At 47.7% G+C, this 26,346-nt stretch overlaps 2 protein-coding genes across 8 annotated transcripts in view; one reads left to right on the forward strand and one right to left on the reverse strand.

Moving 5' to 3' along the window:
* SGMS1 (sphingomyelin synthase 1) overlaps positions 1–9,356 on the reverse strand; it is a 40,902-nt gene extending 31,546 nt beyond the window's left edge. For 3 of the 6 annotated variants that reach the window (XR_014948477.1, XR_014948478.1, XM_015866154.3), the window contains exons 1-2: positions 9,251–9,356; positions 2,250–2,361 (exon numbers count right to left, since the gene is read on the reverse strand). The gene's annotated coding sequence lies outside the window, so the exon portion shown is untranslated. Of the gene's footprint in view, positions 1–2,249; positions 2,362–8,887 lie in introns of all 6 variants that reach the window. The other 3 variants (XM_015866155.3, XM_015866157.3, XM_085553843.1) reach the window with 3 other exon arrangements.
* A 3,950-nt stretch (positions 9,357–13,306) lies between these two features.
* Positions 13,307–24,936, forward strand: MINPP1 (multiple inositol-polyphosphate phosphatase 1). 2 transcript variants are annotated; one of them, XM_085553842.1, is made up of 5 exons: positions 13,307–14,447; positions 14,561–14,749; positions 15,548–15,645; positions 15,962–16,095; positions 17,067–21,290. In XM_085553842.1, exons 1-5 carry the CDS (start codon positions 13,916–13,918, stop codon positions 17,080–17,082), a joined length of 969 nt encoding a protein of 322 aa, XP_085409968.1. In that variant the 5' UTR covers positions 13,307–13,915; the 3' UTR covers positions 17,083–21,290. The 2 variants fall into 2 exon arrangements, with proteins under 2 accessions (XP_085409968.1, XP_085409967.1); XM_085553841.1 differs by lacking the exon at positions 17,067–21,290 and adding an exon at positions 21,297–24,936 and having other exon boundaries at positions 13,334–14,447.
* Positions 24,937–26,346: the final 1,410 nt, after the last annotated feature.

The following is a 26,346-nucleotide window of genomic DNA, read 5'->3' on the forward strand; positions in this document are numbered from 1 at the left end:
AGGAAACAGGACACAAATCAGGAGAGAAGGCATGTTCCCCACCTCCTGTATGCCGTGAACCAGCCTCAGAGCAACTCAGAGCCGGAACAGAGGGTCAGTCCTGTGCTAACACAGCACCATACAGCACCGAGAAGGAAGATGCACTCCACGGATTAGGGACTAACTACAGGCAGGCGTGGCTTATTTCCATAGGCTGCAGTCACTTCCTGCTGTTGCACCCTTTGCCTCTCCCAAGCTCCACGTTCTAAGGAAATGAATGAGGAAACAAGGCTGAAACTGCTGATAACAGCCTGCTTTGTGGCACTCATTTGCCAGGAGCCAGCTATGCTGTTTAATAGGCAGCAAAAACCAGGGAAGCTACTGGGGTCAAATATGATCTATCTGAGCAAAGGATACACAAAATACCTGTTCCAAACTCAAGTTAAACCTTTGTTTTCCAATTACTGCCATGATAATGAAGCATCACTCCTCTCTGGGACTTACTGGTTTTCTTAAAGGTCAGCCTGAAGGCTGAAAACCTCAGTGGCTGTTAATTATCAAGTAGCCCGTGCTGGAATTCAGTTTCAAGCATTTCAAGCCCTAGATATATTCATATTCATTTTTCTGTTTCTAAACAGGCAACTTCAGCATCAATCTTTACAGAAAGACACAAATACCTTGGGGCTCTGTTCTGTGCAGTTACACATGGTAGGTACCTGGCATTAGTAAATTTCAACATAAGTCATTAAGACAAATTAAGTTCCAGCCCTAAAAGACTGCTTTGAGCAGCATAGTATCTACTTGCATTAGTCACTGTTACACTCATATCCAGCAAACATTGGCTTGCATGGAGAGCAAGTTTTGATTTAGAAGAAATAGAGCCAGCAAGTTCAGCTGTCAAGCTGAAGGACGAGTTCTGTTTCTACAAGAGGTTCCCCTGGATTATTTTAATGCTCATGTTCTACAAATCTAACAGGTGAGGAAAAAGATATTTTTGGAACTGATTCACAAAAGAAACGCCATTAAGAACCAGCAGTACCTTCATTTCCATGATGTTAGACCCCTAGATTTCAGCAAGGAGCCACCCATGTATTTTGTGACCCTGCAGCACTGCCATACAGTGAGACAAGCACACACATCAGACAGACCTCAAAGTATCCAGGTGTGTGCAAGGAACTTCTCAGCATGAATTACAAGGCACACTGCATCTCCAACAGTGTTTTTCTCAGTGGGAATACAGCAGCCTTGCACTACACCTACTTACGTTCAACCCCTATTAAGCCTGCAGTCAACTTAAGTAATAGATTACTCTGTTATTCATCAGGTCTGTGTATTGAAGCCAGGGGAAATAAAAGTTGAATCAATACAGCGACAGGTGCTTCTGTTGTCTGGCACAAGTGTCTTCAGCTCTCAGCGAGCTCAGGTTTCATGTCTAGAACAGCCACCACATAGATGCCAGCATTCAGAAAGCAGCAAGGACAGAATTAACTCCTGCCCACAACAATTAACCTTACATGCAACACACACACACACACACAGATTACTCCATTTTAGCAGCTTTGATTTTAAGTCATGGTATTTTTCTCATTATTGGTTTACTGACCATATTGTTGATGGTATCTATAGAAGCACTACCCAATGTTTACAGCAGTTGAGAGTTGAGGCACGCAGACCTGTGACTGTGGTAGGAGATGGGCTAAGCCCAGCTTCCCTAACACCAACCTGGCTCAGGGCACTTGTAGGGAGAATTACAACTGGATTAGGAGGAACCACAGCGGAGAGCTGCTTTTCTGCTCTATCCTCTGAAGTTCTGTTCTTAGTTAACCTCAGCTGGAAGGAAAAGACACCAACCAAACCCATCTTTATGTTGGCTTCTAAGATTTTACAATTCTGTATTGAACAGAAAATGGACTGAATCATTCTCCATTTGCTAGCAAGCACTGATTTTCAATGGAAGGCTCACTCAGAAAAACCAGCTGGCATGAGTGCCAAAAGAAATACTGCCATGCAGCTGCAGGACATGAAGACAGTTGTTATAAGTTGTTACCCAAGTGAGGGCCACAGGCTGCTGCCAGCATTGAAGGCTGCCACTGGCACATGTGCAAAAACTGATTAAACTAAAGCAAAATGGATACTCGTCTGTTTAAGTCCAAAACAAGAATGCATCCAAATCCAGGTCACATTTAGTATCAGTTTACAGTAAACAACATATTGAAAAGTGCACCACTCCAAAACACACATCCTTCAAAATGCAAAATCTCCTTGCTTACTTGGAATTGCTTTGCTGCGCAGAGTGCTCGACTCATGGGGTTAGAAGCTCGCTGTGACCATGACAGCCCAGAAGACCTGCCGCTGGCTTCTGCTCACATCCTCAAAGGGTCACTGTAAAATCCAAGTCATTGTGTGTTAAGAAAGCAGGGCTCCTGGCCAGACTCCCATTAAAAACATTAAGGGGATTGGAACATAAAGATTCTCTCTAGATCTACCCACAGCTGGGATATAGAGTAAAGCAACGTGCTGACACAGGCAGCTATTTTAAACAGTATTTCCCTACAGATATGGAGACAGAAGATTCCCATGTCCATACAAGGTCTATGGCGGCATCCTTACAATGAAGAACTGATACGAAACACCAAGGCATCACTTTCCCTTCCAAACAGGAGGCTTCAGTGTTTCTACTGGACTTTGTGACACCACTTAGCATTAAGTACTTGGGGTTGGTTTTGTGATGAGCCCAGTTACAGACCACAACCTGGAGAGGTGAAAAGACACAAGTGCAGCACAAAACCAGACCTGCTGTGCTGGTTTTCAGCTCTACGGGGGTTAAAAATGCTAGTTCAGATTCGCTTTTGGGAACATGATCCTTCAGTGGTGACTGAATGCCTGCTTTGTCAGCTACCCAGCAAGGGCACAGGGTGCACAGCACTTAGTGCATTCAATTCCAGAAGTACTACTGGATGCCAATGGTTTTCTAGAGCAGAGAGGCCAGGGTGTATTTAACAGGACAGCAGATGTGCTGGGGAGTGGTTTTGGAAATAAACAAAACTAAAAACCACACATCAGCATTCTCCACTTACCCAGCAAATACGCCAAAAATGCTTCCAAGCAACCTTCCCTAACTTACTGAATATAAAATATGTGCTGTTAGCAATATTTATGTAGAATTCATAAAGGAAACTACTTGGCTTAAAGATGAATACATTAGCTTTTAAAGTATTGTTCAATACTTTGTACGTGGACCTCTTCTACAGAGCATCCATTCTTTCCCCCCATCTGCTTGGGATACCACTCGCTGCTGCTTCTCATCTCCCAAGCAGATGGATGGAAAGAAATCCCCATTTCTGGTTTCCAGGCTGCTCACAGATTCAAGCAGGTACGTTCACACCACTACCTAGTTTTTAAGATGTCACAAGGTGTTGGTTTTCCCCCTCTCACACAAACAGAAGGCAGGTTAGAATCCACAGGTTGGATGTTAGGGTGGAAGTTCTTTACTAGGAGAGTGGTTGGGCCCTGGAACAGGCTGCCCAGGGAGGTTGTGGATGCCCCGTCCTTGGAGGTGTTCAAGACCAGGTTGGACGGGGCCCTGGGCAACCTGATCTAGTAAAGGCGTATGTTTGGTGGCCCTGCCAGGCAGGGGGGTTGGAACTACATGATCCTTGAGGTCCCTTCCAACCCGGGTCATTCTGTGATTCTGTGACTCAGGAAAAACAGAATAGCATAAAACATAAGGAGCTTCCTTACAGCCTGACCCCCAGTTCAATTGCAAAAGTGAAATCTAGCTACCAGTAGATCATCTGTAAGCACTGAAGTTTCACAATGTTCATACTATCTTATAAATAGAAATCTGCCCCTAGCTTGTTATTTTAGTTGTTACTTAAGATGGGGAATTAAGGCTATCAGTCATCAGAGACTAAATCATGACAAGTCAACAGGACTTTCAAATACAACACTCAATTCAACACAACTCAATCACCCCCAGTTACAGAGCTGGAAGACAGACCTATTTAAAATGTTAAATGTTAAATACCAAAGAGTGTGTTACCACTTCAGCATTTAACAAGACGCAACATCAAGAGCAAATGACAACTGCAACATGACAGTAAAACCAGGATTTGCTGTCTCTTTTTCTTAGGGCAGGGACCAAATTGGTTAGCACAAGGCACACTAAGTACCAAATCAGCTTACAAGCAACACGCAAAGCCATCTGCAGTATTTCCTGAGGCACAAAACCAAGAGCAGTAAATCATACAAGATTTTGCACGGTGTCAGTAAAACCAAAAATAGAAAGGAAGGGCTGAGCCCTTCTCCACTGGCTGGGGTCAGGAAAGCAGGCTTCCTCTACCAACAGGACCTCCAGGTTTCACCACAGCCCTGCTATCTTTGAAGGTGTATAGAACTGCTTTTTTTCCATCTCTAGAGACTTGTATTAAAGCACAGTGGGAAAAAAATCCTCGCTCTGAGCCTAACCGAGACTGGCATGTAAAGAGCACCAGGGCTGCAGCACACTTTGAAGTGGGACCAAGTAAAAACCACAGAGGCCTTAGCATTTGAAGTCAGTGCAAAGAGCAATATGCAGAGCTGCCTGGCACTGCTGAATTTGCATATCAATCTTAAGGCAGAGGATGCAGCACAGAAGTCACCTTCAGGCTCCTTGTCCCTTCACATTCTTCCGCTCAGGCTCCAAAACCAATACAATGACACCAGCCCACAACACATACTCCGATTAAGTCACACATCCACCACAGACCAAACAACCACTGCCAGGCACCTATCAGGCCCTGATCAAAATCAGTGGTGTACCAGTTCATTCGCTTTTCACATCACTGCAGATGAAAGAGGAGAGAAATGTATTCCCTTCAGTTCCGGAGATTCCAGAGTCGCAGCCACAAGCCTTCCACTCTCACTGATGTCACCTTCCCACATGGCTTCCTGCTGTCACAAGGTGCTCACAAAGAGCCTGTCACAAGCCTCACCAACTAGATTACGCGCTGCTCTGCTGCCTCTTGCTTAATATGGAAACAAGAGGATTAAACAAGCTGGGGTTGGAGAGGGCAGTTGGAGCAGGTGACAGTGGTGCTCAGCAAGGAGGTGAGGTGTGGAGCAGGAGATGGTCCTCTCCTGTATCACACGTGGCTGCGAGGCTGAGCTGCTGCTGCACAGACCTGAGGGATTCACTGAGCTTTCCAAATGAGTTTGTCAACAATGAAAACATCACTTTGGCATTTACACCGCTGCCCTTATTCAGAGGCCATCTCCTGTCATACAACTGTTACTCAGGTTTTCCATTAAGTTAATCAACGCCAAACGGCCTCTTCCAGTTCTAATGATTTAGGAATGATTTTCCCAACTGACTGAGGAAAGCTGCAAAAGCACTAAATTGGCAGGAGAAAGGAAAACGAGCTCCAGCAATGTATTTGCAAACGTGACCAGAACACAGCATTGTATCCCTTAAAGGAACCAGGAAACTCTGCAAAGGGACCGAGAGCTGCTGGGGCTGCAGGGAAACCTCATGCTCAGGACAATGACAGCAGCAGAAAGCACCTCCCATACACAGCACAGGCTCTGAATTGCCTCTATAATGCCTCGTTCCCAAGGGATAACACTAACCTAATTCCAGAAAGAGCCCTGGTGCCATAAAACAGCAAAATCACATTAAACAAACATGGTTGAAAATGTCAGTTTCTGCCCATTTTCGTACAGCAGTCCAGTGACTGCCTCCAGTCCTAGCACTGATACCTGCAGTAAAGGATGGATTTGGGGAGCTGGTCACCTTCAGTCCCCAACATAAGAAATAAATACATGCACCAGCAGGAACCAGCTCCTCAGAAATACCAGCAGTGCAACAACCTTCCCACAGAAACCACCTTTACCACAGACCCTACAACTCACACGGCCTGCTTTTTAGCAGCGCCATCCTCAGCCAGAGGCCGCTAAAGCAGCCCCAGCTCAGGGTCAGCAGCAGGAATCTGCTCCACCCTTCCATCTTGGCCTGCCAAGGAACTGACAAATTCCACTGGACCACCTCCTACGCAAGGAGGGGATGCTCTTTTTCCAGCCAGTAGCCGCACAAACTCTCTTCTCCTGCCCCAGAGAGTGCAAAGCTGTGCCTGCAAGCAAGGTCCTCTCTCACAGCTCCACATGCTGTTGTGCTTTGGCTGCTAGAGGAAGGAGGGTTTGAGCATCCTCCCACATTCCCTGGAAAGCAGACAAGCACATCCACAGGCAGGGCAGCTCATGGCCCTGCAGGGTGCTTGCTAACAGCCCAACAGCTGAGCAACAGCTCAGCACATCGAGGTACACGATGAGGCTGAGCAGCTGGGGGGGCTGCAAAAGGTCCCAAAGTAGCAGCAGGTTCTACTGCCATCTGAGGTCTCATCAGTAGGTCTTTGTGCCTACCATAGGTACATAGACCAATATATCCATCCTGACCCAGCAAAGGTGGCTGTTGTTTAATCGCAGAGCTCCTCTCCCCTCTCTCCTCCTTGCACATCCATGCTCAAGCTATGGGAACAAACCACACACCCAGGGTGCAAGCACCCACTGGGTCTCTGCAGTGAGCTGGGTGCTGCTCTGCAGAGGGCTCCCTGCAGCCTGCCATGGGAGGAGCAGTGCTGCCCTCACCCTGCACACCTCACTCACAGCAATGGAACGTTGATCCCAATTGGAAGATGCTCAGTATCACCCAACAGGTGCAGGGTGATCCATTCAGTCTGCTAAGTCAGTGTGACATCCTCACTTCAAAATATAAAAACACTATGTGAGCTACCGGACCTGGCTTTAATGATGTCAAACCCTTCCTAGGAGACAGAGCAGCCAAGGTGCCATAGCACCACTGTGGGATGCTATTTCCAGTGTCCAGAAAGGAATGAGGTGAGTATATGGATGCACATCAGTGCACACCCAGCATCCCTGCAGTCCCAGCTCAGTGATGACAGGATAAGCACTTTCCCTACTGCACATCTTGCACGGTTTCTGGCTGAAGGGTTATTATTTAGTCTGCAAACACAGGTAATTAGTTCAGCATCACAGCAACACATCTTACAGGCTGAACGTCAGCATGGAGTTGTGACATGGAACTGCCTGGAGGACCATAGAAACATCCCACAGTTCTTAAGGATTCACTCTACTATCAACATGAAAAGATCAAAAACTGTTCTGAACATGGAAACAAGACTCCCTGACGGCCAACAAATGAAATCTCAACCTATGAATACAGGTTTTTGCATACAATTCTTCTGAATTTTTGTTCACGTCCAGTTACAAACAGTGTTAAAGCAATTACAGCACACGAGGGATTACAAAGTTACTGCAAACAGCCCGCACTTAACATGCTGAGCACCCTGTGATATTAGCTCAGGTCTAATGGGAAGAAGCACAGAGGGGTTTGAAAGACTGGCAGGCGCTCAACAAAACAGCAAAGGAAGTTCCCTGCAGGCAGCTACAGCAATGCCAGGCAACGCAGTGTGCAAGGATGAATGGAGCACTGCTGGTTGTTACAGACCCTCAGCCTCAGAGCCCTCCAAAGCCCCACATGGAAACACCAGCCACCACAGGCATCCCCTCCCACCAACACTACATATGGACATCAGGGCATATGGACAATTGAAATATTTCAATACTATCCCACCCAAGCAGTTCACTGTCTCTGCCATTTTAACAAATCCAAGCATGAGGCATTAAATTCCACTAGAACAAATCTCAGCGCTCCCAGCATTAAATTTGCAAGTGACATCCAATGGCATAAAGCACAGGCAAAGCTGAGCTAAGCCACTAATGGACCAGCGAGGAAACCTCTATGGCTCCAGGATGCAGCGCTCTTTTTAGCTCGAGGAAATGATGGTGTGGGTTACACTGGGCAGGAAGAGATACCAGCAGCTTCAAAATGTGCTTCAAACCACAGCAGACAGAGCTGTGTCCTGCAGACCTACTGCCCAGCATCTTCTGCAGGCAGCACATACACCTCCCTGCTTCCCAGCTGCAAGGTGCTCTGCAATCCTGCTGCTTTCTGACCACACACCCAGGCACAAGTACAGCCTGCTGTCAGGAGAGATGTCACCTACACTGTAACAAACTACAGGCAGCACAGGGAAATTAGTTACACCTGGGAGGCATAGGGAGGCATTACTGAGAGGTCTCTGCTCCTACAGGCCCTGCAGTCAGGTGGTATTCACAGATACCTGCCTGAAAGTTACCTGGTTACATTTCTAGGCATCAAAGAGGCCTTAGAGGTCAGTAGCACAGAGACATGCTGTCTCCAGGCTGACCCATGGAAGCCAATGGAACAGCGACAAGTGAATCACGGTTGTTACACAGGTCACAACACGGTTTAAAGACCCCCTCCCCCCCAGCAGAACTGAATCCTATTCTACATGCAGGAACCTGGAAAACAATCAAGGCGATCTCTCTGGGTAGGAGCGGTTTTCTTATCGGTATTTTAAAGCTGTTATTTATCTCTCACCCACCACCACCCAGAGCCGCTTGTGTTCTCTTTCTAAACTCCAACCTCTTAATGGAGCTGTAGCTGTTCCAACACCCAGACAACTGCTGCAGGGAACAAACCAGCACCAACTGCGGCCCGTTCCCAGAGCAAACCCCACACACAAGCGGGTGGACACGGTGCTGTCAGCACAGCAGGCACAGCCCCGCTCCACAGCCATCCCTCCCACCGCAGCTCACACCCTGACAGCGGGGAGGCCCTGAGGCATTCCTTAATGAGGCTGCCACACAGGGCAGAACCAGCTAGAAACCTTGCTGGGCTCAGGGCCTCCAGCAGGCAGGCAGCAACGTGGAAGGACAGACAGGCGCACACACACACACACACACACACACACACACACACACACACACACACAGCAGCCCACCTATGGGCAGGCCGCGTCCAGCCCCAGCCGCACACCCACCCACCCACCTGTCACAGCGCCAGCGGGGCGAGGCTCACCCAGCTCCGGCCCCAGCTCCCCGCTGCTCCCCGCTCACGGCCTCCGGCCGAGCCCCGCCAAGCACCGCCGTTACCCATGTCCCCAACGTTCCCTCACGGGGCCCCGCGGGGGCTCAGGAGCCCGTGACGCCGGGGGGCGGGCAGCGCACAGGGCCGAGGCGGACGGCACCTCCAAGGGTGCGGGAACCAGACCCCGCGTCCCCGCCGCGCCGCTCGGCCCCTCCTCGCTCGGCCCCGCTCCCGTCCCCGCCGCCCCCGGCCTGCGCCCGGCCCCGACGCTCAGCCCGGCGCGAAGGGAGGGGGGCCGGCCCGCTGCTCGCGGGGGCTGCTCACCGGGAGGGCGGCGTGGAGCCCCGGGGCTCGGCGGGCTCGTGGCGGCCGCTTGCCGGGCGGATCCCCTGCACGGCGGCGGCGGCGGCTCCGAGTCCCGAGCGGCGGCGGCGGGCGGGGCGGCGCGTCACGTGAGCTCCGTGTCATCTCCCCGCCGCCATCTCGTGCGCGGGGCCGTGAGGTGACGGCGGGGCTGGGGGGAAGGACGGCGAGGGGCCGTGACGTGTACAGCGGGCAGCAGCACGGCCGTACAGCGGGCACGGCCAGTGCGGGGCTCCACCTCACCTTCCTCCCGCGGAACAGGAGCGTAGAGACAGTCGGTAAGGCTGGTGGGAAGGACCCACCCCGGCTCCCTCAGCTGCTCCACGTCAGACCCGTGCTCCAGCCGCCTCACAACACCCTCACCCTGAGCACTCAGACTTCACTCCCCACCACATCCATCCTTTTATTTCCCCCCTCCCGGGGCAGGCACGCTCTCAGCTCCTGCTTTTTGGCAGGGTGCTGCTATCTGCTCGCTCACAATCCCTTCTGGCAGCCCCCTTCTACTGATGCTGTAACAGGATTAACGTTGTAGCTGCCGCTGCCCCCAGGGGAAGCATAATAAACTCTTCCCCTCCGGGGTTGTTCCTGGGTATGGTCATTTTTTGGGCACTTTATGAACCTGAAGACTGTGCAAATTGATTCCCAGGGAGCCTGACCTCCCTGTTGGGAATGACAAAGAGCTGACCGAGAGGCTTAGATTCAGCTGTCTTAGATACAGCTGTCCCGGGTGGCTGCCTGGCCTTAATCCTGCAGATCGCATTGTGATCCTGACAGCTCCCTCTCCCACAAGGCTGCCATGCTCCCAAGGCACCAGGAGTCAGGGCAATGCCCACAAGGATACCAGGTAACGCTGTGATGGGGCTCCCTGGGATGCCCAGTGGGAGCAGGAGGAGATGGACAACAGCTCTGCTCAGCCCAAGTTTCTCCTCCAGGCACTTGGAGCCCACGTCTGGCTCTGTCTTTTCTTCCCTGAGCGCCAAAGGGGAGAGGAATGATAGATATATTTTCATATGGAATGTGTTTATTAGTAGTGCATTCATACAGTCTCTAGGCGTGGAATCAACCACCTCACCATAGACAGCCTCCTGGGTCGACCTTCCGTGGCATCTGCACCTGTCTGGAGTTCCAGGGCTTCAAACCTACACTATAAGGGTATCTGGGAAGGCAGCGTGAGTAGGGAGGGAGTTCTGTTCCATTCCTTTCTGTCTCTTAGGGCACTGCAGCGCCCTCTGCCCGCGCTCTCGGGGCAGCTCTTGGGACCGCAGCCACCCCACCACATCTTCCTCCTGCAGCAGGGATGGCATCCATTCCTTTTTCATGCTGGATTATCTGTTTCGCTTGTAGGGGCCTTTCAGGCCAGTCTAGAGAAGTGGTCACTTTCTCTTCCCCGGTATTTTTGAGGCAGGAAGGACGTTTGATGTAAATTTGGTGAGAATAAATCATATTTATCCACGCACAAATACAGATGTAATTTGGTTGGGATGCACAGGACGTTTAGAAGCCAAAATGTAATTATCCTAGCAGTAATTCAGGACTATTAGAGCAAAGCTTAGGGTCTTTAATCAGTAAGGCTATATTAGCATAACAGAGTTAATCTCGATAAGGTAAATGATGCTGATTAAAGAACACTTTTCTCTACAGAAGACCCATTAACTTCAATATGCAGCAACATCAGGAGCTTCTGATTTGTGGAACCCTGAGTCAAGGGGGGAAAAGGAGGTTTTGCCTCCTGCAAGACTGGCCCTGTGCGACGTTGCTTCACCCTGATCACACAGAGCAAGGAGCACAGACTGGCCTTCATGTGCACCAGCCTACCCTGCACCAAGCCTTTACGTGTGTAAGTAGCAATCACTGCAGTAATGAAATAAGCAGCTAGATAGGAAGCTATACTGAAGGTCTGGGTTTTCTGTAGGCATGGCTACATGTAGAGCACAATGCATCCATCCCCACTGCATGGACCTGGCACTGAAAGCCTGTTGGGGTAGGATTTGACCAGGAGCCTCTCATACACTTCTTCCCTTACTGAGCTGTAGAAACAGTGACATCTAGTAAGGCAGCAACAGCCAGCCGTGAGGGTAAGTCAAAGAGCAGCCACAGAGCTGTAACTGAGAGCAGGGGCACCGCTGTTCTTTGCCTTCTCCACCCCAAACCCACGATGCCACAAGCTTAAATTTGCTACAAGTTGATGCCAGAGTGGCCATACAGGGAAAGACATGCAGTCCCATATGTCTCCACCAGTGCAGTACTGATGCAGTGAGACCTCCACTGTGCTGCGTGCGGTGCCACAGGGCTTCTCTGCACCTCAGCTTCACTTTGTGCTTAACAGCCTGTGATTATTTTTTGGCTAAAAATAAAGTGCTCTGAGGTCCAGGAAGAATAAACCATTGTTCTATGCCAAGAAGAAGTGCTGACTTTGTGTGTCAGTTCAAAGTTATTCTTGGTAATGAATTAGTCCTTGTTCAGACCACAACTGTCCTCCAGATAACCAACAGCTTTGCCTGTCCACCTCTTTTTCAGACGTAACATAAGCATGATGTTGCAATGGAATTTTACCTTATGGAAAGTTAAAGGTAATTTTGGGAGCTCAGGAAGGAAGGCAGAAGTCACCCTTACCAGTGAGACTTATTTGCTCTGCATAAGAAGACAATCTCTGCTTCTAGAGAGTTGCCTTTGACGTCTTAGCTGGAATTTCTCAGGCCGAAATTACAGGGGAGATAAACCAGAGTTGCTATAAAAGGAATCGGGTGCAACCTTGTCACAGAAGAGGGACTCTTTCAGAGCGAGCAACAAGATCCAGCTGTCACATTTTATTTTAATCTCATTTCTGCTTTGTGGCTTCCCCAGAATAGACTCACTCAGTGGGAATGTTACATTCCTCTTCGTTCAGCAAGTGATATTTATACTTTCGTATTGGATAGGATTAATTTTCCTACCCAGTTAGCGCAGTATGTAATTATTAAATGTCTTTACTTTGCACATAGTTCCATCACTGAACTCAAAAAGCACTCCTGACTCAGGACACTGTCTCACTACCCTTCTCATAAGCCCCCTGCGCACAGTTACTATCCTACACATCACTTTCCAACCTGAATAAAGAGAAGTAAATGATTAACCTTAATGAACAGTCAATCCAATTTTCAGCTCCCTTCTCCTTTATCCGAGATAAAAGTGCTACTGGCATGATCTGATTTGGAGGGAGAAGCAGACAAAAGTTTCTAATTTGTTATGACAGATTTCAGCTGGGAAGCTGAGGATTTTCTAGACAAAAGGACTCAGCTAAGCACAGCTGAATACCTCTTTCTATTCATTTTCCTTTTGTGTCGCAGAGCTAAGGGTGCTGAAAGAAAGGCCCCATGACCAACGTGCTGCCTCATTTGTGTTACTGAAATACACACTTTGAAACGCAGCGAGGATCAACCCAGCTGTAGGCAAAGGTGCCAGACAAATCAGCATGTTTCCTCTGCAAAGCCTTGTTTGCCATCAGTCTCAGCCTGGTTTTGGGTGGAGCTGAGCTACATCATTTGTTTGCAGTCCATGCAATGAATATGAGACCTGCTGTATGGCAAAAAGAAGGCAGTGACAATGACTTCAAATGGGATGCAGGCACTATGGAGTGATAGCAAGTAGTAAAGAAGGAAAGTCGGCTCACACCATTGACAACTCAATAGAAGCACAACCTCTATCCAGAGAGATGCTGAGCAGCCATGACTGTACATCTGCTGAGCACGCTGGCAAACAGCCCGTCTCCAGTTCATCCTGCCTGATTGAATGCAATGTGGCTTTGAACGCGGCACAGGACAGTTGGATTTGTTTCACATCAACTCCTGACACTGAATTTTTCTAAAGCTCTTTCAAAGCTCTTCTGTCCCTCCTTTCATGCGGGGATGAATGGCACTGGTCAGGGGGAGTCACGCTCCCACTGTAACATCCTGCTGCCCTGGGCAAGAAGCCTCATTGTAAAAGCAGGCTTGAACCTGCTGCTGCTCAATGGCAAAGTCCCTCATTCATCTCACCAAGCTTGAGAACTTCACCATCCTGATATAGCTGCCCACACAAGGTGTTGCTACAATGCAAGACCAGAAAGTCTGCTTGTAAAGAGGTCAAAGCAGTTAGGAGCCCTAAGGCTGCTCTACTTTCTGGACAAACAAGCCATGTGATATAGAGTCCCACGCAGCTACATCACATCAGTCAAGCACTTTAAATAATGTAATGCCAGAAGTGACTTGAGCCGTGATCCCTATGGATGGGGTCTGAACTCCACACTTTCTGTGTGGTGATTTCAGTAGAGCTTAATGCGTTCACTTGCATTTGTCCCACTGACTTTGCTTCCCACTGTGTTACACCACAGGCTGCATCTTTTTAAGAGGTTCCCCGCCTTTTTGGGCACACGGTGACGATGCTCCCAGCCGCACCAGCCCCACCTACCGCCCCAATCCCCTCAGCAGCCGGCTCCGCCCGCAGGGCAGCCAGCTCCGCCCCGTGCCGTGCTCCGGCAGTTCTGCGGCCGGCAGCGAGGCGCTGGGGCGCGGATCCCGAAGCGAAGGGAGCCGAGAGGAGCCCGGAGCAGCCCGCAGCAGCCCGCAGCTCGGCGGCCGCGCCGCTCCTCCTCTTCCTGCAGCCGCCGCCATGGCTCCGCGCCGCGCCGCCTGCCTGCTGCCGCTCCTGGTAGCGGTGGCGAGCGCGGGGCTGGGCGGCTACTTCGGCACCAAGTCCCGCTACGAGGAGGTGAACCCGCACCTGGCGGAGGACCCGCTGTCCCTCGGGCCCCACGCCGCCGCCGCCCGGCTGCCCGCCGCCTGCGCCCCGCTGCAGCTCCGCGCCGTGCTCCGCCACGGCACCCGCTACCCCACGGCCGGGCAGATCCGCCGCCTGGCCGAGCTGCACGGCCGGCTCCGCCGCGCCGCCTCCCCGTCGTGCCCCGCCGCCGCCGCGCTGGCCGCCTGGCCGATGTGGTACGAGGAGAGCCTCGACGGGCGGCTGGCGCCGCGTGGCCGCCGCGACATGGAGCACCTGGCGCGCCGCCTGGCCGCGCGCTTCCCAGCGCTGTTCGCCGCCCGCCGCCGCCTGGCGCTGGCCAGCAGCTCCAAGCACCGCTGCCTGCAGAGCGGAGCGGCCTTCCGGCGCGGCCTCGGGCCTTCACTCAGCCTCGGCAACGACGGTGAGCGCGGGGCCCGCTGACGGGCCTCCCCGGCCGGCCCCCCCCCTCAGTGCCATCCTCATCCGCCCCCCGCAGGGAAGGAGCCCCGCTCTGAGCGCTGCTTTTCCTTTCAGAGACGGAGATCGAAGTGAACGACGCCCTGATGAGGTTCTTTGATCACTGCGACAAGTTCGTGGCCTTCGTGGAGGACAACGACACAGCCATGTATCAAGTGAACGCCTTCAAGGAGGGCCCGGAGATGAGGAAGGTGTTGGAGAAGGTGGCGAATGCCCTGTGTCTGCCGGCCAGCGAGCTGAATGCAGGTATGGAGCCCTCAGAACAAAAAAGACACTGAGATTCTGGAAAGGGTCCAGAGGAGGGCCATGAAAATGATCAGGGGGCTGGAGCACCTCCTTTTTGAGGACAGGCTGAGGGAGTTGGGTTTGTTCAGCCTGGAGAAGAGAAGGTTGTGGGGTGACCTCATTGCAGCCTTTCAATACCTGAAGGGAACTTACTCCCAGGAGGGGAGTAAACTCTTGGAAAGGGCTGACAATAGCAGGACACGGGGAAATGGTTTTAAGTTAAAAGAGGGAAGATTTAGGTTGGATGTTAGGGGGAAGTTCTTCACTAGGAGAATGGTTAGGCCCTGGAACTGGCTGCCCAGGGAGGTTGTGGATGCCCCGTCCTTGGAGGTGTTCAAGGCCAGGTTGGACGGGGCCCTGGGCAACCTGATCTAGTAAATGTGTATGTTTGGTGGCCCTGCCAGGCAGGGGGGTTGGAACTACATGATCCTTGTGCTCCCTTCCAACTCGGGTCATTCTGTGATTCTGTGATTCAGGTATGGAGCCTACTGGGGCTGCAGTAGTGAGCTCTTGTTGGCCAACAGAAAGAAAACATCTTTAGAAGTATCTTAGAGACCAGTGCTGTGCTGTGAGCAGGCACACCCCCACTTGCCTCTCTAATGCCTGTTGTGGTAGTAAGGATATCCCACAAGCTGGCATCTGTCACTTGTGCATCAGCATTCAGTGTGCAACGCGTTGTTTTGTTTCCCCGTCATCCCGACTGTAAGGTGAAGAGCTGAAATATGTATTTCTTGCATTTCTTTCTTGGATTTCTTGCAGATCTTGTTCAAGTGGCTTTCCTCACTTGCTCCTATGAGTTGGCTATAAAAAACGTGACCTCCCCGTGGTGTTCGCTCTTCAGCGAAGAGGATGCTAAGGTAGGTGCTAAATGCAGAGGGCAGAGAGATCTGAGAAGCCTTCAAAAGATGCCTCAGTGTTCAGATGTTCTGTGGGCACTCAGAAGTTCTGTGCCCCTTGTTTTACAACCTTCATTAGGTTCAGTGCTTCATTAGCGCTGCATTGGTCTCCAAAGAGCTGTGAGTTAATCAAACAGTAGGACTGAAATACCTTCTGCATTCCAACTGAAGTACTGGCAGAGCCTTTATTTGTCCTGATTATCTTTTCCTGTTGCATGTTTAATTCTTGTAATGCTTTTTACTTCTCTCATATCTGAAAAACTTGTCAACTGTTTAGGTACTGGAATACCTGAATGACCTGAAGCAATACTGGAAGAGAGGATATGGCTACGACATCAATAGTCGCTCCAGCTGCATTTTGTTCCAGGATATCTTCCATCAGTTGGACAAAGCGGTGGATGAGAGCAGAAGGTAAGTTTGCAGAGAAGAAAAGCTTTTGTGTTGACTGCAAGCTGTCTGTGGTTAATCCTGAGCTGGATTTGAATAGGAATTAAACACTTCAGACTAGGAAAGTTTGGTTAGGAGAATTTGTAATAGGGAGAATAAAACCCTAAATAGAGCCTTGTTACTGTAGAGTGTAAATAGGTTTGTGTTCTTTGCTTTTATTTCCCATTGATGCTTTTGTGCCCAGTGGATTTATTTCCATCTTTTAATTTATTGATCTGCCCAGGCCTTCAAGGGACAAACCAGTTACTGTGTTGTTACTGACAGCGGTGGGTTTTTTTCCTGCTGAACAATGAACTTTTTGTTTCAAATGCCTTTGTTAAAAGGCATTTGTGATGAAAGTGGGAAGGCTGTGGGTTAAAGAAAGCAATGTGATGCATTCTGCTTTCTGGTTACTTCAACACTTCAGCATGAAAGTCTTGTTTTCCTTCCACATGCGTTTGATATCTCTTGTGCTATTAAAGCTTTCTATTCAGGCTGAAGGTTTATTGTACAAACATGAGGCCAGTAATTTAGCCAATCAGCTCAAGAACTCTCTCTTGGATGTTTAGTTTCACATCCTTACTCATCCACAGCAAAGCTGCCCATTGGGAGCAATGCTGTAGGTGCTGGAAGTTGTTGGACCTCACAAGTATCTGTTGACAGACTCAAAGATGGCACGAGCAAGAGTCTTCAGAGAAGGGTGGGCTGATGAATTCAGCTTTGATATTGATGTTGAAACAGTAGTTGAATATGGTGGATGTACTTACATTCCTAGCATCCTTGGGGCTTTAATCCTAAATTTAGGGTACTAAAGTAGGTCAAAAATATGTAAATAATTTTGTATTTCTAAGGCTGTCAGTGCTGTTGATCCCTCTCATTTTGAGAGTGGAGGAGTCAAAGCTGTGGTTACACTAGATTGCCCTTTTAAACAAGTATCTCCTGTATCCTTTCTTCAGCCTACTGGGAAGCTAAATAAAAAATGCATGAGGCAGCAGGTCATTAACATCCAACTGAACAGATTGATGAGCACACTGCTGTGATTGCTTCCATATATGCTGTGTCTGCCTCTGAAGACAGAAAATACAACCAGAACGAGGAGATGAAGAGCAGGTTAAAGGGAGCAGACAAGCAGAGCAAAACCCCTCTGCCCTTCTGAAACATAAAAAACAACTCCTGGGGTTTTCTACCTAAACTGAAGTGCTGAAAGTTCAGACAGGCACCCCATCCTGTGTCACCCTATTGTTCATTGTGGGTGATGTTGCAATCCCTTGTGAATTAAGCATGTGTCTCCATGAGGCTGGCACCAATAAACCTGGACCTCCAAATGACAGAGTACAACTGATGTAATCACTGGGGTTGGAAGACACCTTCAAAGACCATTGAGCCCAACCAGCTCATCCTTGAGCTCCCATGGCTGCCTTTGGAGCCGCCACACCCTCATCTCTGTTCATTATCAGGTCATGGAATCGCTGTTCATTTGCATTGTGTTGTTATTAACCTAGACGGAAGCAGGTAGTGAGTTTGTGTGCATGTGTGAAGAATGGAGATCTGGCAGGATTCAAAGCTGGGTGAGCAGCCTGCTTACACTGTGTCTTCAGAGGTGCCTTATGCATAGGGAGCATGTAACCCCATCCCACGACGTCAGGTGGCAGTATTAAAGCACTGAAGGCTTGAGTACACATTAGGCAACCTGGTTCCTTTAAAAATAGCTGGATATCTTGCCACCACCAGCACAGGAGGACACCTTGTGTCTCTTGATCTTTAGCCATAGAAAATATTTGGTTGTGTATGTGTGTTATTATTCCTATATAGTGTTATCGCTATATCTTTAATGATATAGTACAACTTTGGGGCAACAGATGAAATAATCTGCAGCTGTATGTGCAGTGATGACATGTCTGGAGAGACTCTCCCATAAAAAGTTTCTTATTTAGTAGAAAAAAGAAAGAATATTATGGGAGTGAAGTTAAACCAGGTGAGTTGTGCTACAAAGGCATACTTGGGAAGTTGTCCAAGTCCATAAAGAGCTCTATTTTTGTGCAAAGAAAAGGATTAAATTCTTCTGTCTGTCTGTTATGGATAGCAAGCAATCAGACCATGCAACTGTATGGCAGAGAAGCCAATGGGGTAATGCTCTTCCCTGAGCTGTTGGTTTTTTTCCATAGTGGAACCTTACGGAAAATTATTATTAATTATAAAAAAATAAAATAGACTGATCTGAACTTTGTTCAAGATTGAGGTTGATCTTTGTAATTGTACGAGGCTGAGCCATCATGTAAACAGATTAGTTTGCCAATATATTGATAGCTTTTATTATTCCCTGTAAATTCCTTCCCTCTCTGCAGATCCATTCCCGACACAGTCGATAAGACTTATGGAATCATTTAGTAGGAAATCCTGTTGCTTCTTATGAGACTGCTTTGGGGGTGTCCTCTTCATATGGGTCTGCCTTTTGGGGTACTAGGAGAGCTTGTGACTAAGGTGGCTGTTACCTTGTCTGCTAATTACACGGTGAATACATAAGGTACCAAAGAGCTGCTTGATCTGCTCAGAGAGAATAGTGCTGGGTGAAATTTCTTCAACAGGGGATCTTCTCTGGGAAGCTGTGGCTTTTCCTAGACCTGGGTATTGCTTGTGACTTTGAAACTTCCCAGAATGTACTTAAGTTCAGATTAATTACCTAACACTTCCTTTCTCAGAATCCCTCTGAAAAGAAATCTCAGCATTTTTATAGGGTCAGAGTCTTTTATCGAAGGAATTCAAAAACAACAGGAAAAAAACCAACCAGCTCTTGGCAGCTAACATACAAATATTTAGCATCAGAGTGCTGCCGCTGCCATGGTGCAATTGGTCTCAGAGTGCATGAGGAATGTGGGAGGTGGGTTCATTAGGAAAGGAGCATTTGAAACTGTAGTATCTCTGAAGTTAAGTGTATTGAAGCCTAGCTAGCTTTGGGTCATTAGCTTCTATGGGACTAGATAAAAGGCACTGCTGTTTAATCGGAACTTTAGATGAGCTTTCAGTGCTCTTTCACAGCTTTTCAAGCTTGCTTTTTCTATAAAGGAGCTCATGGACATCCTTGTTGGACCAGAAGGAAATGTTCATCTCACCAGTGTTTGTGGTGGCCCATTGTGTCGGTGCTGCTTCTGACCATGAGCCAGCACAGCAGTCTGTTCTGCTATTACGAGTGAAACTTTCATGCACAAGGACTTAAAACTGTTTCAAAGGTTTTTCTTTCCCTACCTGTTAACAGCACTCAGAACACCCCTAAGATTTCTGTTACCCACTACCCCTGCATTCCCTGCTCTCTGCTGTTCTTTAGGGTTCTTCTGGTTAGTTTTACTTTCTTCTTCTTTTCCTTCCAGAAGTAAATCACCTAGGGTATGGGAGTGATGGAGAACTCATTCTATAGCTGAAAATAGAGAGGTTTGAGTCTGTTGTCCTGCTTGTTATGTCAGTCTGGGATAAGATGTGGTCTCAGCTTACTTGGGAGCTTAGATTATCATTAGCATTAGTATGATATTGAGAACTTTGTCTGCTACTGATAGCCAATGCTGCGTCATTCTTTGATCTCAGAGAAGATCGAGGTTGAGAAGCTATCTCAACCCTTCAGAATTTGATTAGCTTGTGCTACTGTTTGCCACTCCACTGATTGCACTGTATGCTTCTGTTTTGACTTTATCAGAAACATCTGGACAGTAATAACCTTTGCACATGCTGCAAATAGGCAATGCTTATTGATTCCACTGTAATTAAAAGTATTACATTACCGTTGCTCTTTTAACCTTACTGGTGATTTTTTTATTGTCCTTAGATAATAAGAAACCTGAGTCTGAACCCTAGTCATGACCATGGGGATTAAACAGGGAGTGCTTGAGGAGTCCTAGACAAGAAATCAAACATCTGGGCTGGTGAGAGTCCAGGGAGATTTTCAATTATACAGTGGCAAGGAGGCTGTTGAAAAGATGGGGTTGTATCATACAATGAAAGAGTTTTAATCCTTATTAAAATAATACGCTGGCACTGCTGTGAATGGCAGAGGTTTGTTTTGTCTCCCGAGTGGTTTGACCTGTCAGCGTGAGGATTTCAGGAGACAAAATAGAAACTGGAATTAGAATGAGAACGATCTCGTTTGTTTCGTGTTTGTCTTCATGAGGGAGTGAAGAGTGGAGCAGGAAGGAAAAAGGCTGAAGGATTCACAAGCATTACAAGTTTAAATGAGGTAGGCAGGGAGGAAGGCCTTGAATAACATGGGGAGAAATGCAGGCAGAACCTCAGGTTTTGGAGGGCAGTGAGTGGACACCTCTTGATGCAGAAAAGGTGCTTGTGGGCTGGAGGAAACACACAGAGCATTTCTGTGGCTGTAACATTTCATTGGAGCAGGAAACAGGCAGGTTTCTGGTTCTTCTTTTTTGTATGATGTTGTCTGAGGGATGAGTGTGAGTGTCTGTATGTACGTGTACAGGGAGGGTAGGCAGAAGGCTGAGCAGCCATGTTTCACAGTGCACAAAGGCTGGTTGTAGCAGGTGGGCAATTACAGAGCCTGTCCTGCCAAGCTGGTCAGAGTTTGTGTTTGCAGGTAAGTCCCCGAATTCCTCGATTGCTTCAGAGCAGAGGAAACACCTCCTTTCCAGGCCAATCCAGACATGCCCTGACTGTGGGTGGACTTCAGTGGTGACCTGTGAGCAGGAGCACTGCCAAATGTTACCCTTTGTCTGACAATGTGTGACCCGGGCTTCCAAGCACCCCTTGGAGGTGGATCCAATAAGCATGGGGCAGCTGCTCCCTGGGCTCCTCCTTCCAAACTGCTGCGAGCCACTGGATAAAGTGTAATGCCCCATCTGACAGGCTGGGTTGGGCTGTTGGGGTTTGATCACTGACTGCTTCTGCTGTTGTATACACCTCAAGTCCAGGTTTTGCTAGTGTTTCACTGGTTTATATCAAGAGCCAGTAGCTTCAGTGGCACAAGGCATAGGTCAGAAAGCTCAGGTGCTGTTCAATTTTCTGTCTATTAAATGAAAGCCTGTAACATACTGAAATCCCGAAACAGGCTCTTATCGCAAATTGAAGTACAACGGGTTCAAAGTCTACTTCTTTAAGCCTCCGCTGCTGACAGCTGTGGTGCTGGTATGTTTGCTTTGAAGCACAGGCTCTTGCTGATCCTTTCCTCTTTTTCTTTTCTTTAGTTCCAAACCCATTTCTTCTCCTTTAATTGTACAAGTTGGACATGCAGAAACACTTCAGCCGCTTCTTGCTCTTATGGGCTTCTTCAAAGATGCTGAGCCTCTCCGGGCAAACAATTATGTCCGCCAGGCACATCGGAAGTTTCGCAGTGGCCGGATAGTGCCTTATGCAGCCAACCTGGTCTTTGTGCTCTACCACTGTGACCAAGCGAAGACCTCTAAGGAGGAGTACCAAGTGCAGCTGTTGCTGAATGAAAAGCTAATGCTCTTTCATCACTCAAATGAAACCATCTCTACGTACGCAGACCTCAAGAGCTATTACAAGGACATCCTTCAAAACTGTCACTTTGAAGAAGAGTGTGAATTGCCCAAATTCAATGGAACTGTTACTGATGAACTCTGAGGGAATGAAATGGAGGGGCTGGTTTGGAAACTGAGCTCAGTTTTCTTCGACAGACGTTGTGAACAAGCACTTTGGATGAAACATTGCTGCTGTGTCGGCTCTCTAAGCTCCCAGATTTGACGGCCGTTATTCACCTGGGTTGTCTCGGTCAGCTCAATGCACTGTTTATTTATTACATAAGACGAATGACAAAACCAAAGTCTGTAACAGGGATGTCCCTGAGCATTTGTAACAAATGTGGTGAATGACAATGTGTGCCTGTATATTTATGTGTACAGACAAGTAATTTCCTAGGTCATTCCTCTTATGAATGTGCTGTAGATAGAATTTAGAGAGAGAACTGTTTATTTTATCAGAGCTGAAGGTGCTTGAACTGATTCAGTATTGCTTTGTGCTGCCTTTTTGCTAGCTCTTGCTTTCCTATGGCAGGCATGGAATAATGTAAACCCGTGAGCTTTTTAAACTCCTTTCCTGAGCCCCTAGGAGGGAGAGAGTATGTGTTACTTCTCTATAGCTGCCTGGACAGCACCACATGAGCGTCTCACTCTGGCACTGACAGCAGGAGGAGTTGCTGTGTGCACTGTCTACCTGTAAAGGGACAAGGATTTATGTTTAAATTCCCATCGACTCAACCAGCACTTCAAGTTAGCCATCATGGTAAGTAAATTCTCCTGGAAGACAAGGGAGGAAGAACGAGGGAGTGGGAGATATACCACAGCTATTGAAAGGAAAAATGGCCATGCAGCAGTTGTTCTTTGAGCAGTCTGGTGTTTCCTTTCACTTGACACCATCAATTTCTCCTGTTAATGGTTGGGCTGGGGCATTCAGGTGAGGCTGTGCAAGTAATTTGAATGTCTTTGTCTTCCTCAAATGCTGAAAGTTTCCTTAGAACTTCTGGAGGACTCCAGCACCTCCTGCTGCTTGGAACAGTTGCTAACCCTAAATCTGGGCAGGCTTCAAACTGAGAATTATCTGGCTGGGATTTGACTTCTGCAAACTTAAAGGCGCAGGACCTGGTATTACTTAGATAGGCCTTATCCACTTGATAAACCAGCTTGTTCTTGAAATTGAGTTGGTTTTAAAGAAATGAACTGCACAAAGGTACTGGTTATCTTTCAGTGTATCTGCACTTCACATAAATTTACTTGCTGCTGAGAAAGTATTTTAGAGTACAACAGTAGAGCAGAAAAAGGAGAAATCAAGATCATTGTCCAGAAATGTCCAGAATGCAGCAAGTCAAATAAAATTCCCTTCGTTGCCCAGAAGGGAATGGCTGGTTAAACAGGCTGTCCCAAAGCAAACGCAGGTGTGGCTTTATGGTGCTGGTAGCTCCTGACATGTGTGCCCTGTAAATAACAAGTGCTCCAGAGCTTAGCCCATAAAGTGAGGGGTATTTTGCAGTGTTGACTGGGGAGAGGGTGAAAGGGTGGTGTAAACTGTTACCACAGGAGTGCCATAGGCACTATAAACGTTTATACCCTAATTTACTTAGGTATCCTCATCAGCAAAACCTAAAACTTAACTGATGGAGGGAAAGGGAAGAAAAAGGGAGAGAAACCTGAACTAGTTTAAAGTTTAGAAGTTAAAGGAATTGCCGACTTAGTTCATTATTTTTTTTCTAGAGGACTTGGACTTCTGTCACTTTTTCTTTTAATACAGCTTATATAGAAACACTTTTACATATGTCTAAGTTAAAGAGCAACTGAAAAGCTGTTTTTTAGGGTCTCATTTTATGAATGAAATCCCTGTGAGGATATTTTCTGTCTGTTTTTGCCGTTGTAGCTTATGTGCTCTTCATAGAGTAGGACATCGGTCCTGTTTCCTTAGTGCACTGACTTCTATGGAGGCTGCTGTTCTGCTTAGCAGAGGCACTGATTAAAGCTGGTGGGTATTTTAGCGTTGATGTCTTGGTAGAACTCATGCATGTTTTAGGTCTGTGGGTCTTTTTCTTACACAGAGGAGGTGGCTGGGGAGGACAGCTGTACTGAAACACCTATAGGAATATAGGTCGGGATGACTGCCAGCTCCAGCATATGACTTTTACTGCCATTTTATATCAGCTTTGTCTCCTTTTTAGCGTGATCCTGCTCTGAGACTGAGTCAATTGAACGTAATTACTCTGTGACAGGTGCCTGTTACAAACTTTATTGCAAGGTGGTGTTTGAGGCAAGCTATGAAGACAGAAACTTCTGTGTAAAGGTGGTGAGATTTGGTAAATAGCAGACATGAGGTTGAGAAAATTCACCTTTGAACATTCCTTTTTTTCCTGGTTGAGTCATCCTGTGACCATTCATGATATGAACAGAAGAAATGTGAGCTTTGCTGCTGGAGATAAGTGGAAGGTGTTTGTTTGTCTGCTCTGTTAGACACTGTGTTTGTTAAAGATATTGTGTTCTTTGCAGAGGAAGAGTATGCTGCCCTAACTGATTTTTATTTAATCCTGAACCCCAGATAAGGTGGAAGAACCAAACAATTATTTCTATGGTGAAGTATCATTTGTTTCTGCATTAAAGGTGATAGCTTGGTAGAAGAATTCTGTGCAAGGGAACAGACTTTTCAGAGCCTGTTTCCTATTTGGCTTAGGGGCCCATTGTATCTCCATCATAACAGATGTATCTGCAGTAACCACGAATAAATTTGTACATGGGCTCAAAAGGAAAACCAAACAGGATCAAAGTATTCCCATAAAGTTGGGCACTGGCTCAGTGAGCAGGATGCAAACAGGCTGCCACCTCTCATGGCACTGCAAGTTGGCCCATCCTGGAGTAGCCCTGCAAATAAAGAATGCCTTTGCCTCCTGCATGCAGCTCCAGACAGAACCCCTCACCTCAGGCCTCCAGTGACAGCCCCGTGAGTAACTTCACCTACACTGGAACCTTCCATTGATGGAAGACTTAGACTGTGTTCTTGGATGCTGGCATTAAACACACTTGAAACGTATTTAATTTTGGATGTCTAAAGCTTTACTAATGTTTCTGGAAAACTCAATTTTTTTTCCTCATTTTGCTGTAGTTTTGGCTGGCATGGAGCTCTCTGATTGCTGCATGCAACATGACTTTTGTGATATTATGGGACTAACTGGGTGAATTTGGATAACTACTTTTGGATTGTTAGTGCTGTGAAATAAAACGGCACACTTTCTTCACCTGTTCTATGAGCAACAAAAATGAACCATAATGTACCACCATGCCTGTGTTCTGCTTCAAATACATTTGGAAGACTGCTGTTCCTTGCAGTGCATCTCTGGTTGTTTCGAGTCTTTTTGTGTAGCTCTTAGTGACTTTCTCTTCTACAAGGTTATTCCATTGCTTTCCAAACCCAAATCTTCAGGTTGCCTTGCAATGGGACGTGGTGGATGCAGTGGCTTTGTGAGTCTCCTATCTTTCCATTTGAACCTGCCACCCACTAGACTGGAAAATCACCTGTGTGATCATCTGTTGTATTCCCCCTGGCACCTGGCTGATACCCCCAGCTTCTTCTGGGAAGACTGAATCCCCTGATGGCCATTCATTAGCGACTGAATCCAAATGGCAAACAGCGCAGGGCTCCATGAGTTTAATGACAGCCTGAGGGGACAGCTGCCCTTGGCTTTAACCAACAGGAAAAGCAGAGCTGAAGTGATTTTATTTTCCTACCTTCCAAAGTGTCAGAAGTATTTCCTTTTGAGTTAGTCTTAACGGCATTAGAAAATATTAACCAATGTTCAATGGTTGGTTTTCAAGGAAACAATATCCTCTGTATAATATATTTCTTCCTCTTGTTAGAGGCTTTTTAATGTTACCTCTTTGGTTACATATGTTTATATGTGTAAAAGTAGGAAAAGTTTTGTATTCTAACATTGGTGGAGTTAAGTTATCACAGAATCATAGAATAGCACGTGTTGGAAGGAACCCTAAAGATCATCCAGCCCCACACTGTCTCTATCCTTGGTGCTGGTTGTGTACCCACAGGTTTCGTTCCCTCTGTAGAACAAACCTGGCTGGTTTGCACAGCAGTTTGCACTGGGCAGTCCTTGCAAGCTGTTACCCATCTGAGTGTTGGCTCCTCCATGCCTACAAAGAGTTTAATCATTTGTTCAGCTATTTTTTCTTGGCAATTTAAATTCAAGCAGCCGTATCTGTAATCCCTGTCTCCTCTAGTGCTAGAAGTCTTTGGCCAACACACAGGTAACTGACTGGCTCTCAGCCCTCTCCAAACAATCAGCTGTGGTCTGTTATTTTCCTGCTTTTAACTAGGTGTGTTTCATTTCATGCATGTGAAGTTTAGCTTATGGAAACATGTAGCGGCTCTTTGTCAGGTGAACAGTGTTCTGTTCTCAGCACATGGACACCGTGGTCCTTCTGACACTGCAGAGGAGAAAATAGCGTGGGCTGAGATGGATCTTCCACAGCCCCTGCTTTCCTGAATGGCTTTCACAACTTTGTCCAGCTCTTGATTTTCAGAACATTCCCTAGTTGCTGCTTCCTGGTATATCTGCCAAAAGGTTTGTTAACCTTTGTCTCCTGATTTCCAGCCTATGCACATCTTCCAACATTGCCACCTACCTGCCTGGTGTCTTTGCAGGCAGCACTTGCATCGCATTTCAGCCCTTGCTTTGCCAGATCTGATGGGCTGATCTCTCTTAATCCCTCCCGTTGCCTTTCTTCCTCA

The sequence above is a fragment of the Coturnix japonica genome, chromosome 8, assembly GCF_054131305.1.
Source record: "Coturnix japonica strain WE chromosome 8, WE-NBRP24, whole genome shotgun sequence".
NCBI classification, from domain to species: Eukaryota; Metazoa; Chordata; class Aves; order Galliformes; family Phasianidae; genus Coturnix; species Coturnix japonica.

Bases quoted from the DNA above. Each gene is read 5' to 3' on its own strand.
- MINPP1 (XM_085553841.1), top strand. From the start codon at position 13,916: ATGGCTCCGCGCCGCGCCGCCTGCCTGCTGCCGCTCCTGGTAGCGGTG. The intron at 14,750-15,547 runs GTATGGAGCCCT...GATTTCTTGCAG, and splicing joins GGCCAGCGAGCTGAATGCAG to ATCTTGTTCAAGTGGCTTTC. The intron at 15,646-15,961 runs GTAGGTGCTAAA...TCAACTGTTTAG, and splicing joins TCAGCGAAGAGGATGCTAAG to GTACTGGAATACCTGAATGA.